Genomic DNA, 12638 nt, shown 5'->3' on the forward strand with positions numbered 1-12638 from the left:
TGTTATTTGTCTTGTCTTTTTTATATAATTTGTTGTAAAACTGCAACACAGTTAGAGCCAGTGCAAATATTGTTTGATATGTAATATCAGTATCAGAAAAACAGCTGCCTTTAATATCTAAATTCACCTTTACTTTTTATCCTTGATCATCTGAAACTGGATTTTTATAATGACAACACAAGAGTATTTGTTAAAGCGTTTAGGTCCTGAAGGCAGGATGCTGTATATTTAAATCAGTGAGAGAAAATGTTTCAATACACAATTTAGATATAATAAAATGAGTCATAAACAACTACTCCAATGCTGCAATATTATGTTCAATTGTTAATTAACTTAAACAATTACTTAGAATCATGAAAGTGTCCTGAATGTTGCCAGAATCTCACATTTTTGGCTTAAATCTTTTTTTATATTTTTTATTAAAAGGAGGCAAAAATATTTTCTGTTGAGGGAAAAATCAAACAACTGTTGTCCCTCGTAAACATTTCCAGTTGTTGGCCACTAGATGGCGCACACAGAATGTAAACGCCACAACCAGGAGCCGCTTCCTTCATGCAGCAGCCTGGTTGATAGTACATTACATTTCATTGAGCTGACGCGTTTATCCAAAGCGACTTACAAGTGCATTCAACCATGAGTACAAACTCAGAACAACAAGGATCAGGAAAGTACAATTTCTGAAATAAAGTCAAACTCCAACATGCTCTGAGAGACATTTAAGTGCTATACTAAAGTGCTTCTGTATTCCTGTGTCTTCCTCCTCATGGTGGTTCTGTAGGCCTCTGCATCAGTAACACCACACTCCTCATGACAAAGACCTGTGGAGAAGTAAAGACTGGTGGTCGTGCCGCCATTCAGGAATGTAAATGTAAAAAGAATGACGCGTCACAAATATGAGAAAGAACCGATGAAACAGCTTGTTCACTTATCAAATCAGTGGAGATGTCGTCCTCCATGACATTGCATTACCTTACAGAAATGCACAAAATGAGTGGGAACATGTTAAATAGATACAAAATTACATTTATAAAATATATTTTAGAGGCCTCAGAATGTATTAGCATAGTGCATTTTTAACTCAGTTTTTTTTCCTGCAACTCTTTATATCTGTCTATTAAAAAACAATCTGATCTCTTTCTTGAGAAAACCAAGTCTAACGTATATATCAAGATTGTTTATATATATAATATCAATTATCTATCTATCTATCTATCTATCTATCTATCTATCTATCTATCTATCTATCTATCTATCTATCTATCTACCTACCTACCTACCTACCTACCTACCTACCTACCTACCTACCTACCTATCTATCTATCTATCTATCTATCTACCTACCTACCTACCTACCTACCTACCTACCTACCTACCTATCTATCTATCTACCTATCTATCTATCTATCTATCTATCTATCTATCTATCTATCTATCTATCTATCTATCTATCTATCTATCTATCTATCTATCTATCTATCTATCTAACTTATCATACAACAATAAACAATCTTAAGAAGCAATGTGACCCTTAAAGTATGACCTTTCAACCTGCACTTTGCTTCCTGAGCACTATAATGCATTATTGCTTTATAATGAAAGAAAAAAAAAAACCTTTCATGTGCGTCTCTGGTAACTTTGTACCATCCAATGTGGGGCGAGAGAGAGAGAGAGAGAGAGAGAGAGAGAGAGAGAGAGAGAGAGAGAGAGAGAGAGGGCGAGGGGTGGGGGGAGAGAGGTAACCGGCACCTGCAGGACGTCTCTCTCTCTCTCTCTCTCTCTCTCTCTCTCTCTCTCTCTCTCTCTCTCTCTCTCTCTCTCTCTCTCTCTCTCTCTCTCTCCCTCTCTCCGTCCTTCCCGTTCACTCCTAATAGGATAATTGATAGAAAGCCTAAATAGTCGATACCGGTGGACTCAGGAAGGTCGTCGGAAGCTCAGAGGAGAAACTTTGATGCGCTGCTCTCTCGCTTTCTCTCTCTCTCTCGCTCTCTCTCTCTCTCTCTCTCTCTCTCTCTCTCTCTCTCTCTCTCTCTCTCTCTCTCTCTCTCTCTCTCTCTCTCTCTCTCTCTCTCTCTCTCTCTCTCTCTCTCTCTCTCTCTCTCTCTGTGTCTCAGCAAGTTGCAGGACTTTGAGGCTCTGTGATGCTCTGAGAGCTGAAGAGTTGAGAACACAACACTTTTCTGCCGTCTGGAAACTCGCACTCTGCAGGTATGACCTTCTAAAAACTTACACAACTGTATGGAAACTGTTATTTGTGTCATATGAATGTCCCATTAATTATCGTTGGTCAATAAAAGGCCTATTTGACAATGCTTCTGCGTAGTTGTGGGTCGTGTTGTGCTTCAGTGGGTAAAACTTGATGGCATTGTTATTAAAGCTTAGCTAAGTTAAATTTCAAATTTCAATTTTTAGCATGAATTTAACTTGTGAGATTTGATTTTCAGCACTATTTTGGCACATTGTCATCAGCCTAGCGTCATATTTAGTCGAATTAAAACCCACTTGAGGTCTCAATATATAAAACCCCCTTTTTAATAAAAAAAAAACCTCCCTTTTTAACCAACTTTTCCCTCCTGAAGACGACGTATCGTCGCAGTCAAATGACCTCGTTCATCCCTGTTCGCAGCATCTCCGCTGCGTCCTGCTGATTGGGAAAGTGTCCTAATTAAAGGATTTCCCCATCTCTGCAGATATGGATCAGGGGGCAGTGTGTGCCGGATGCCACCGGCCGATCACAGACAGATTCCTGCTCAGAGTCACTGACGGCCTCTGGCACGAGGAGTGCGTGCGGTGCGCGGCGTGCGGGGACGCGCTCAGGAACTCCTGCTTTCTGCGGGACCGCAAACTTTACTGCAAGCGGGACTATGCTGAGTGAGTGCTGCTCTCCCACTCTCCTTCACTGTTTGGTTTGCTCGTCATGTCACAGTCGGCAAAAAGATCCCGAAGCACGTGCGTGTGACTTGTTAACTCTGGAGAGACGCTCAGGTTCACCTTCACCAAAGGGAAAGATTCTCCAGGTTGAGCTCGTCTGATTTTACTTTTCCCCACTGATTTCATGAATATATTGTGTGTATACACAGATTGCAGTTTTTTTTTTTTATTTCAAATGTATTTAATGTGCTAAAATAATCGTTTTCTTCATCTTTACATATGTTATGAAGAATACAGTTTTTTCCTGGTTTTCGCTTTGGCCCATATGTTCCACAATAAGTCAATGCCAACACACACAAAAAAACATCTAATGGTATCCTACGAAGACATTCTTTATTTTATAACTACTTATCAAATTTGTAATTCCTCTCATTTTATTTACTTTAATTTTACTTTTTGGCCCGTGGCCCAAATATTACTGTGCATTATTAAGAGTATTTTGACAACGGAACCCTTGTCCAGATCTGACCTTGACTAAGAGTGTGTGTGTGTGTGTGTGTGTGTGTGTGTGTGTGTGTGTGTGTGTGAGAGAGAGAGAGAGAGAATGAGAGAAAGAGAAAGAGACACAGAGAGAGAGTTGTGAAATAAGTTTCTCTTTAAACTAACTAACTTAAACATATCCTATTCCTACTTACTTGTGTATGTTTTACATATGGATATGTTTAATTGTGTTATGAGTGTGTGTGCATGCGAGTTGTGTACGTGCATACTGTATATGGTGCAAGCTGACTTGCAGGGAACTTGGCACAGTGCACTAAGAGAACAAGGTGACTGGAGGAGGAAGGGGTGGCGAGGGAGCTGGAATGTGAGAGCACTATTGCATAGTGTACATCGACACACACACACACACACACACACACATGCACGCTCACAAAAACACAGTAACACCTTCAGACACAACACACACGTACACACACACAGCACACAACCAGGGGTAGAGCTCAACTGACACATTGTCAAAATGTGTTAAAATTTGGAGGCCCATTGGCGTGGCAACTGCAAGCTGGGGACAACATATGGTCTGGTGGATGAGGCGGCCACCCCCCCCCCCCCGCCCCACCCCTCAAAAAAAAAGGAAAAAACTCCCACTATCACCGTTCACCCGGCTCCTACCAGCCCACTGCCTCATCCCGGCATCCTTTCTCCTAAACATGCTCTCACCTCCACCAGAGCCAAGAGCTGCACACCCTCGCAGGCAGCAGGCTCACATTATTTCTGAACAATTTAGTGACGGCCGTTCTGCCAAGCAGGCACGGAAACGAGAAGTGGCGCACTTAACCGCTCCAAAACGCTCCCCGCCACCACGTTCCCAGTCAACTGAATCACTTTTAAAAGCCATCGCGCTGCGTGACGGGCCGAGCACTGATTTCAACGGTAGAATTTGTAGTCGCGGGAAAGGGCTTCGCGCGATGACTCAGAGCGCAGAGAAGACGAGCGGTGCTGAGAGGTAATTAGCGGAGTAGAGCCATATGTCAGAAGGTCTGCCGCAGCCGGACAAGAGAGAGAGAGAGAGACGCTGAGGATGGTGTGAACTTATTTTGGGGGGGGACAGTGCGCTCCGCGGGCCCTGGCGTTATGTGCCGCGGCATCTGGAACGCTCCCGCTCACAGCGGCCCCTGTGTCGAGCGACGGGACGACGCCCAGCCGACCGTGAGATATCTGACCTGACCAATTAGCAGGAGGCCCGGTGCCAGAGCTCGGCCTCCGAGGTCTCACGTCTCCGCCTCCCTCTCGTCCCGTCTACACCTTTAGGACACACGAGCGCCACTGTTGTCCACGGTGTGGTTGAAAAAAAAAAGAAAGTGTGCCAGTGTTTCTCTGGCGGCGCAGACACTGCGTTCTGCTCCCTGCCTCCTTTTTCATGCCGGACGAGTGTGAAGCCAGCTCATAAGTGATGATCATTCCACACTGTGACAACATTTGTCTCCAGCCACACGCTGTATCCTCGGCCTTGTTTTCCCTTTGAGTGCTAAGTCAATGCCAGCCGAAGCTAGAAGACACTAACGCCTCAATTTAAATTACGCTTTACTTCGTGTTACTCCTCTTTAATCATCGTGTCATCATGTGATTGAACTACTGACTCCAAGAGGCGAAACAGACAAGTTTTCAGAATTGTTAACTATTTTACATGTCAAGATTATTATGCCAGAACAGGCCGAGAGTTCATATCTGAGCTAGGTAAAACTTTACAGTGTTCGGCAAATGACAGTTGAGGTATAATTAACATAAAATAAAAGGCACGTCAACAAACACAACAAAAGTCAAATATTAATGCAAACCACAGGTTATAAAAGGTAAAAACTGCCATACAGTGGTGTGCAAAATATTACGATAGAAATAAAATCCCAAAATAACAATAACCTCCCCAATAAACACCCAGGTATTTAAAAAAAAAAACATTCTAAATGCTATTTTCAACATTCTTACATCTTGTTATCCAGTATGGAAATAATTATTGAAACAAATCGCATCACTAATATTTGTGTCTAATTTTCAGTTGCTCTACATGAGGATGTCAGTACTTTTCTTTTTGGACATCTTTGGCGAATTAATACGTTCGTCTTCCATCCATTTATAAAAACTGCATCAAAAACATAAGAACGATAACAATATACATGATATGAATAATAATAATATCAAGAATAGGGTCTCTACTCCCTTTGCAGTGTTATAGCTATATTTGATCATAGTTATGTATGTTAAAGACAAAACAATTGGAACATTGTCAGAGATATAGATACCAATAACACGCTCATATCGTGCATGTAATTCACCCAGTTTGTAGAGCCGAAGCAGTCACACGGGACACAGAATGCATCCATCAGACTGCTCTGTAATTTAATGAAGCGGTATGCAGATTCCTGTCCGACATCTGTGACGTTCGGGTCGCTCAGATTGTCAGTGGATGTCGTTGGGCTAAATGGTTCAGTGGACGGGACAGCGGATCGGTCGTCAGATCAGCGGTGCGCCCGGCGGTGCACTTGACCCGCAGATCTATATCTGATACACACTCTGTGTGTGTGTGTGTGTGTGTGTGTGTGTGTGTGTGCGTGCGTGTGTGTGTTCAGCGGCAAAAGGATCCATGTTAACCTGATCCAGAAACAGGATCTGTTTCCCTGCATGTCCACTAGACCAGCAGTCTGTCTGCCAAAGGTCAGCACTGAAGTCAGGGCAAGAACAATGGGAGAGGAGGGCTTTGCTGCGGAGTAAGTGTGTGCGCGTGTGTGTGTGTGTGTGTGTGTGTGTGTGTGTGCATTTCTGCCAAACACTCATCGTATCATACAGTGCATCGAGCGTGAGACTGGCTGACCCCAGTGTGTGCCGGATTTTGCTGACTTATTTCTCTGTAATGATCTTGTCACTAATTGCCGCGTCTAAATCCAGCGTGACGGAGTGTTCCCGCTCTCCTGGCAGCGCCCGTCGTGCGCCAATCATGTCAACGGAAACTCTGAAATATTAAACGCCTCGAGCCGCTCCATACGCATCGGAGCTACTCTTCCCTTTGCATTAGCGGCGCCGGGTACCAGAACACCGACCGGTCTCGTGGCGGGAAGGATCTCAAAACATCTCAAAACATTGAACGCCGTGTAGCGTTAGCATCGCGACGGGGCGTTAAATCGAGCACTTTGCTGTATCACAAAGCAAACCCAGAAACCTTTTTGGGTGTTTCCTCCGCCACGCTTCCTTTTGAACGTGTTTCGTTGATGCGTCTCGCGTTGCCAGAGGAATGCGCACGCCGCAGACGGTATGTTTGCCGCATTAAAGCGCATGCCATTGAGGCCGCGGTGGCCAGACGACTCGGATGGGTCAACCAGCTCGACTGACCCGACTGAGCTGCCGGGAATGGGCTTTACCGTTTCCCGAGCGACCCCGTAGCAACAGTGAGAGGTCCCAGCAATGTTTGCCTTTAGGATGTTGCAGCTTCAGACCTTTTGGCAGGGACGTCTCAACCCGGCTGTTTGCCCAATGTTTCGTCTGAGGTTTTGTTTGTTTGTAAATATTGGGCTGAATTTCCATGTTGCGTGTATTTGGAAAGGAAGTCACAAGCAATATTTGTTTCACTTGAAAGTTAGAGTGAAGTCTTGGATTCACTGAAATCACCTATTGCTAATATTTCTGCTTATTTTCATGTTTATGTTTACTGCTCGAGGCTTAAAAGTGACACACCATTAAAAAAAAAGAAGTAGAAATGTAATGATTTCTTTTTGTGGTGTGGTACTTTTATGCCTCGAGCAGTTCTGACATAACAGTGAAAATAAGCAGAAATATTAGGTAATTAATAGGTTATTTTTCTGCTTGGTAGAATTGCTTTGAAAGTGCGTCTGACACAGCATCATTTTATTAAAAACCATAATCAAATCTGTCTGAAATAGAACACACAACAGAACAATTAAAAACAAATGTATAGTATATTTAATATATAATTTAATCGACTAAAAAGTGAATCATCATTTTTTTCGATGGCTGTGGTTCTTCACACGAGGCCGATATAAAATCAATATCAAACGGAAAATATTTGTCATATATTTAGAGGATCAAAAAGTTAAAAAAAAAAAAAAAGAAAAAAAAAAAGGATTTCACTCTATAATTTCCTCTACAAAATAGCAAAAGAAAATACAAAATATCATCTTGAATCAGTGACATGTATACTCTCCTTTTGGGCCGCTGGAAGTATTTTCATGTGAAAACCCAAACGTGGAGAAAAAAAAGAAAAAAAAAGCTGTCACTTTCTCATGCATCTGAGCTGCCTGGTCTGGTGACCCAGTCGGGCCTGCAGACAAACGGCAGCTCCAGAATGATGACGCATCATCCTGCGTGACAGACCCAAAATGCCGCGGTGCCAGCCAGCAGACAATGGTCCCGCTGCTTGGGGGCCGGCTCTGCCTTTGTCCCGCTCTGGTAAAGCAGACTTAGGGATAATTCCGCGGATAATTCATGGGACCGGCGGCTCAGCCTCTCCCACCGGGAGATCTGATTCCCCCCCTCCGCCTGGAGCCATGGCCTGCCGAGAGCTTTTCTCCCGCCTCCCCAGGAGCACGGCCTCGGACAAGGCAGCCGGAGCCACGGCAACAGTCTCTGAGGCTAAGCCCACCAGTCCTGGTTGCCGGGCGCTAAGATGCACACCCGCCACGCCGAGGGTATGTGTCTGAGTGGTCGGGGCGGGAGGAGGAGGGGGAGGAGGCGGAGGATGGGGGGGGGGGGAGAAGTCAGGTTTGGCAGTTGTTGTGAGTGACAGCTCGACTCAGCAACATTCCCCGAATCAACCAAGCATTTTCTCCTTTCTCATGGAGTCCCGTCTTACGGAGGTGCGAGGGGTCCTCGAGTGGCTCGGCTTATGCTCCCGGCTCTCGGCCGGCAAACAAAAGCATCGCACTCTGTTATTTACTGAGCTCTCTCACAGTTTCTCTCTATTTCCTCCCTCGCTGCCCCCCTCCCCCCACCCCCATCCCCCTTCCTCCAGTCTGTTTGCAGTGTGTTGCGGGGGCTGCGCCGAGGCCATCTCCCCCGCTGACCTGGTGATGCGCGCGGGGGCCGCTGTGTTCCACCTGCGCTGCTTCACCTGCAGCGTGTGTTCCTGCCGCCTGCAGACCGGAGACCGCTGCGTCCTCAGGGAGGGACAGCTCCTGTGTGCCAGAGAGGACTATCACCAGTGTGTGGTCAGCCCCACCTCCTCCGACACAGGTGCTGGTCTGATTTCTGTGTGTGTGTGTGTGTGTGTGTGTGTGTTTTTACATGTACACACCAATCACACAGGACAGCGATGCTGGGTTTGAAAAGACCAAACCGTGGTTGTTTTGTCCCAGTAGTATGTTGGATTTTTTAAATATGTCATGGTTGCAAACTGTCGTGTTCTACTCGTGTCATGTGTTACTGATTGTTAGTCATGTGGGTGTCCTCTGCAGTTTGGACTGTGATGAGCACTTTATTTTGTAGGACTAACAGTAATTGTGTGAGCAAACTTGAGCTTATTGTCTCGGTCATCCATTCATCCATTATCTTTAACTGCTTATCCTTCTACGGGTTACGAGGGGTTGGAGCCGATCCCAGCTGACGTTGGCCGATTGTCTAGTTCAAAATGACCTTATTTTATTTTGGCTAAATAACCCAAGAGTATCATGAGAAAGTAACACTAACAAATATTGATGAAATGATGCTTTTATAGGTACTTTTATGACTAAAACTACCACTAGTTACCACTTTTTTTTGCAATCTGTTCATTGAGAAATTCAAGAAGTCAAGGACCATTCCAGGTTGCTAAAAAGCATTCTGGGAAATGTAGGCAACCACATATTGAAGCAGAGATCAGACAAGTTGAGGGAAAGTGGTTTAATTAAAACTCTAAAACTGAAAATAGCTAAATACAAATATTGCATTGAATGCCTCAGATTGATGGCTTAGGTTTTCTCTTTGTTTCATCCGCCTCTTGACATGTGTTTTTCATATGTGAACGCTTCGGTTGTGAATAAACATGTGCTTTTCAATCGCGTCTGCCCCCTAGGTCGAAGTGAGGATGAAGAAGAGGAGGAGGAGGAGGAATGTGGAAGGGTTACAGGCAGACGAGTCAGATCAGAAGACCTGGAGAGCAAACGTCCCAAAAGGCCACGCACTATTCTGACAACTCAACAAAGACGGACCTTTAAAGCCTCTTTTGAGGTCTCGTCTAAGCCCTGCCGAAAGGTAAAGCGTGTTTATTCTCTGCACAGTCTGGAGGTTCTGGTCCTGCCCTGCTCCATAGCTTCTGTTCCAGATATAAGAAAGGCTTTGTTGCACATGTTTGTTTGCATAGAGGTTATCTTAAACTGTTCGTTTCTCTTAGCATTCTTACTGTAATTCCTACAAAAAAACCTGAGAATTTAAGTTCATTTTAATGAGGATTTAACAGACTTTGGTAGAAATGAGCAAGCAACAGAATCATAAACTTACAGGGGGTGTCATTTTCTAGTTTTTATTTAACCAAATAATATTTTAATCTTTTTTTATACCTTACATTTCATGGAATGTGGACAAAAAAAACATTAAGTCATGCGTTGATCTCTGTTCTAAAAAGAACAAATATATATAAAACTTTTCAATGCAGAAAAATACATTGAATTACGCCTAGACGTGTTCAGCTATCTACTGTATCCAGTGTTGCACTGTTTTTAGCCAGATTGGTAGATCTGTTATAGCCACGGCTAAATTACAAAGCAGACTTTAAAACCCCCAAAGAGCCGATATTAAGAAAGAAATAATGTGTAAATGCTTTATCCTCTCCTCCTTGTTTGAGGTGGTATGGTGAAGTAATATTAAAAAAAAAAAAAAGTTCAACCTTCAAGTGACCTCTTCTCTCTTTCTATTTCACAAGTATGACCCTCCCGTTCTAACTTTCTCCCCCTTTCCTCCCCCTGAATCTTAATCCAAGGTAAGGGAGACCTTGGCTGCAGAGACGGGTCTGAGCGTCCGGGTTGTGCAGGTCTGGTTCCAGAACCAAAGAGCCAAAGTAATACAGCGTACACGCACACACAAGCACACACACACACACACACACACACACACACACACACACACAGTCGTATGCGCTACTAATAAAAGGACTCTTTCTGCACCATGTTTGTGTGCCAGTAGAAATCTGCCTGGTTATCTCTTCATACAGGAAACTGATGACATCTCACTGCGAGATCACGGCAGATTAATCCCCATATTTCCTCACAAAGTGGGCTCATGTGTGGTTTCCCTCCTTCCACTGAAAGATGTCCTTTACCCCACTGTTAATACTTTGCAATTGAGTGAACACAGTCGTACGCCTGGGTGGCAGAGGGACTGTGGAGTGATACAAATGGTGTACACTAGGCCTCTATGTGAGTTTCATGCCTGCTGCGGGTGCGTGTCTTTCTAGATGAAGAAGCTGGCCAGGAGACAGCAGCAGCAGCAGGAGCAGCATCAAACTCAGGAGCAGCGAGAGCATCCGTCACATCACACAGGTATATGGATAACGTCTTAATAAGAGCTCCCATGCAATACGATATACCAAAGATAAAAGTAAGATATATATATATATATATATATATATATATATATATATATATATATATATATATATATATATATCCTTTCAATAAAAAAATAATATACAAAGAAATACTTCTATATTTTACAAAATATTTTACAATGTACTTTTTTAAGTGTTTTAGCAGACAAACAAAATCATTCCAAAGTCAAATAAAGCTGAATACCAGATTCATGATTCACCAAAGTCAGTTATAGTGGAGCTCTGAAGATGCTTGATGGCTCTCGCAACATGAAGGTGGCCCAAAAGCCTTACTGTCACAGATAGCAGTAAACACAACTCATGTGTGTCTGTCTCCTGTGTCCCACAGCGCCCCCCTGTGGCGGTTTAACATCTGAGCTGGAGCACCTGGGGTCCTCCTTTCCCCAAGTCCAGCAGCAGCAGCAACAGCAGATGGGACTCACCACGCTGGAGCCGCAGGACTATGACATGGACCCCTTCAGGCAGGGCCTGACCCCTCCTCAGATGCCCGGGGATCACATGAACCCCTACGGTAAAAACCTCAGAGCTATCACACCGTGATTCTGAATGACAGTATATGTTTGAAGTAATGCTCGACAAAGAAAGAACAACAAAAGGAAATGTATATTAGACCGTTTTGTTTATTTCCTCAAATTTGGAAGCTCCACTTTGCATTAAACACTCGTGCAACTTTCTGTTAAGATGTGCAACAAAATGTCACATCATGTGGACGGATAAAATAATAGAAAAAAACAGTACAATGTAATTTAACACCGACCTGAATAAAAATCTCTCCAGCACAAAAACATTAAGATTATATATTCTTTAAGGGATTTTGTATTAGATTTCATTTTTCCGTTCCTTGTACTGTGCATGCTAGTGTGTTTAATTGACAGAAATGGAAAATATTACTCATAACTATGTGTTCCTTCGTGTACAATCACCTGAAACTAAGAATCAGTGTGTTGTCATTATCTTAAAAAGAGCCCTTGATATTTTTAAAATAGTGCGGATCCCCTTTATCCACCTTGTTGCACTGCTATATTTCTACGGTAGCCCAGAATAGACAAACCAAATGCTGGCTCTAAAAGGGCCTTTTGTGTTTTCGTACTAGAAGGCCCCTTGTGTGTCTCCGACACACAATGTAATCTGCACGCTAGATGCCTTCAAATCCTGCACACTGTCCATTTAAAGTCCCTCACAACTGATCAATGACTTTGTGTCGTCCTCAGGTTTCAAGGATCTGTATGGCGACATGGACAGAGACCCTCTGTGTCACGTGGCCGACAGCGACTGCCTGTCCCTGGGTGACTCCTCTCTGCTCACCCCTATTGACCGCCTCTACTCCATGCAGGACTCTTACTTCACCTCCTGAGGTTGAAGGTCGGACTCAGTGGGAAGCGGCATGTCTCCCCCGCTCGGCATCGCTCTCCAGTCGCATCATTTCATCTGTCTGTACCGTGCGCAAGGCAGTGGTTGCCGAATCACCGCCGATGGCGACCTGGGTACTGGGTGACACCGTGCAATATACCACGTGCATATAAACATGTGACACTACTGCCTCTTATGCTTTACAATCCCTCCGTACGACACGGCCTCCTGTGAGTGTACGATACTGTCTGACCTCTCTCACTATGTTTGAATGTTAGATTATGATATTATAACTGCATCTACTAATGTAAATACCTGTTTGGGTGTGTAT

General features: G+C 43.9%; 1 protein-coding gene across 1 annotated transcript; it reads left to right on the top strand.

The window, feature by feature from the left end:
• The first annotated feature begins 2151 nt into the window (after positions 1 to 2151).
• On the top strand, positions 2152 to 12431 carry lmx1a (LIM homeobox transcription factor 1, alpha). Its single transcript, XM_068591321.1, has 8 exons — positions 2152 to 2205; positions 2688 to 2868; positions 8390 to 8610; positions 9428 to 9606; positions 10331 to 10408; positions 10805 to 10889; positions 11286 to 11468; positions 12169 to 12431. Exons 2-8 carry the CDS (start codon positions 2690 to 2692, stop codon positions 12309 to 12311), a joined length of 1068 nt encoding a protein of 355 aa, XP_068447422.1. The 5' UTR covers positions 2152 to 2205; positions 2688 to 2689; the 3' UTR covers positions 12312 to 12431.
• The last annotated feature ends 207 nt before the right edge of the window (positions 12432 to 12638 follow it).

Source organism: Clinocottus analis, unplaced genomic scaffold (assembly GCF_023055335.1).
Source record: "Clinocottus analis isolate CAN_PGR_092001 unplaced genomic scaffold, fCliAna1.0.p SCAF_25, whole genome shotgun sequence".
Lineage (NCBI taxonomy): Eukaryota > Metazoa > Chordata > Actinopteri > Perciformes > Cottidae > Clinocottus > Clinocottus analis.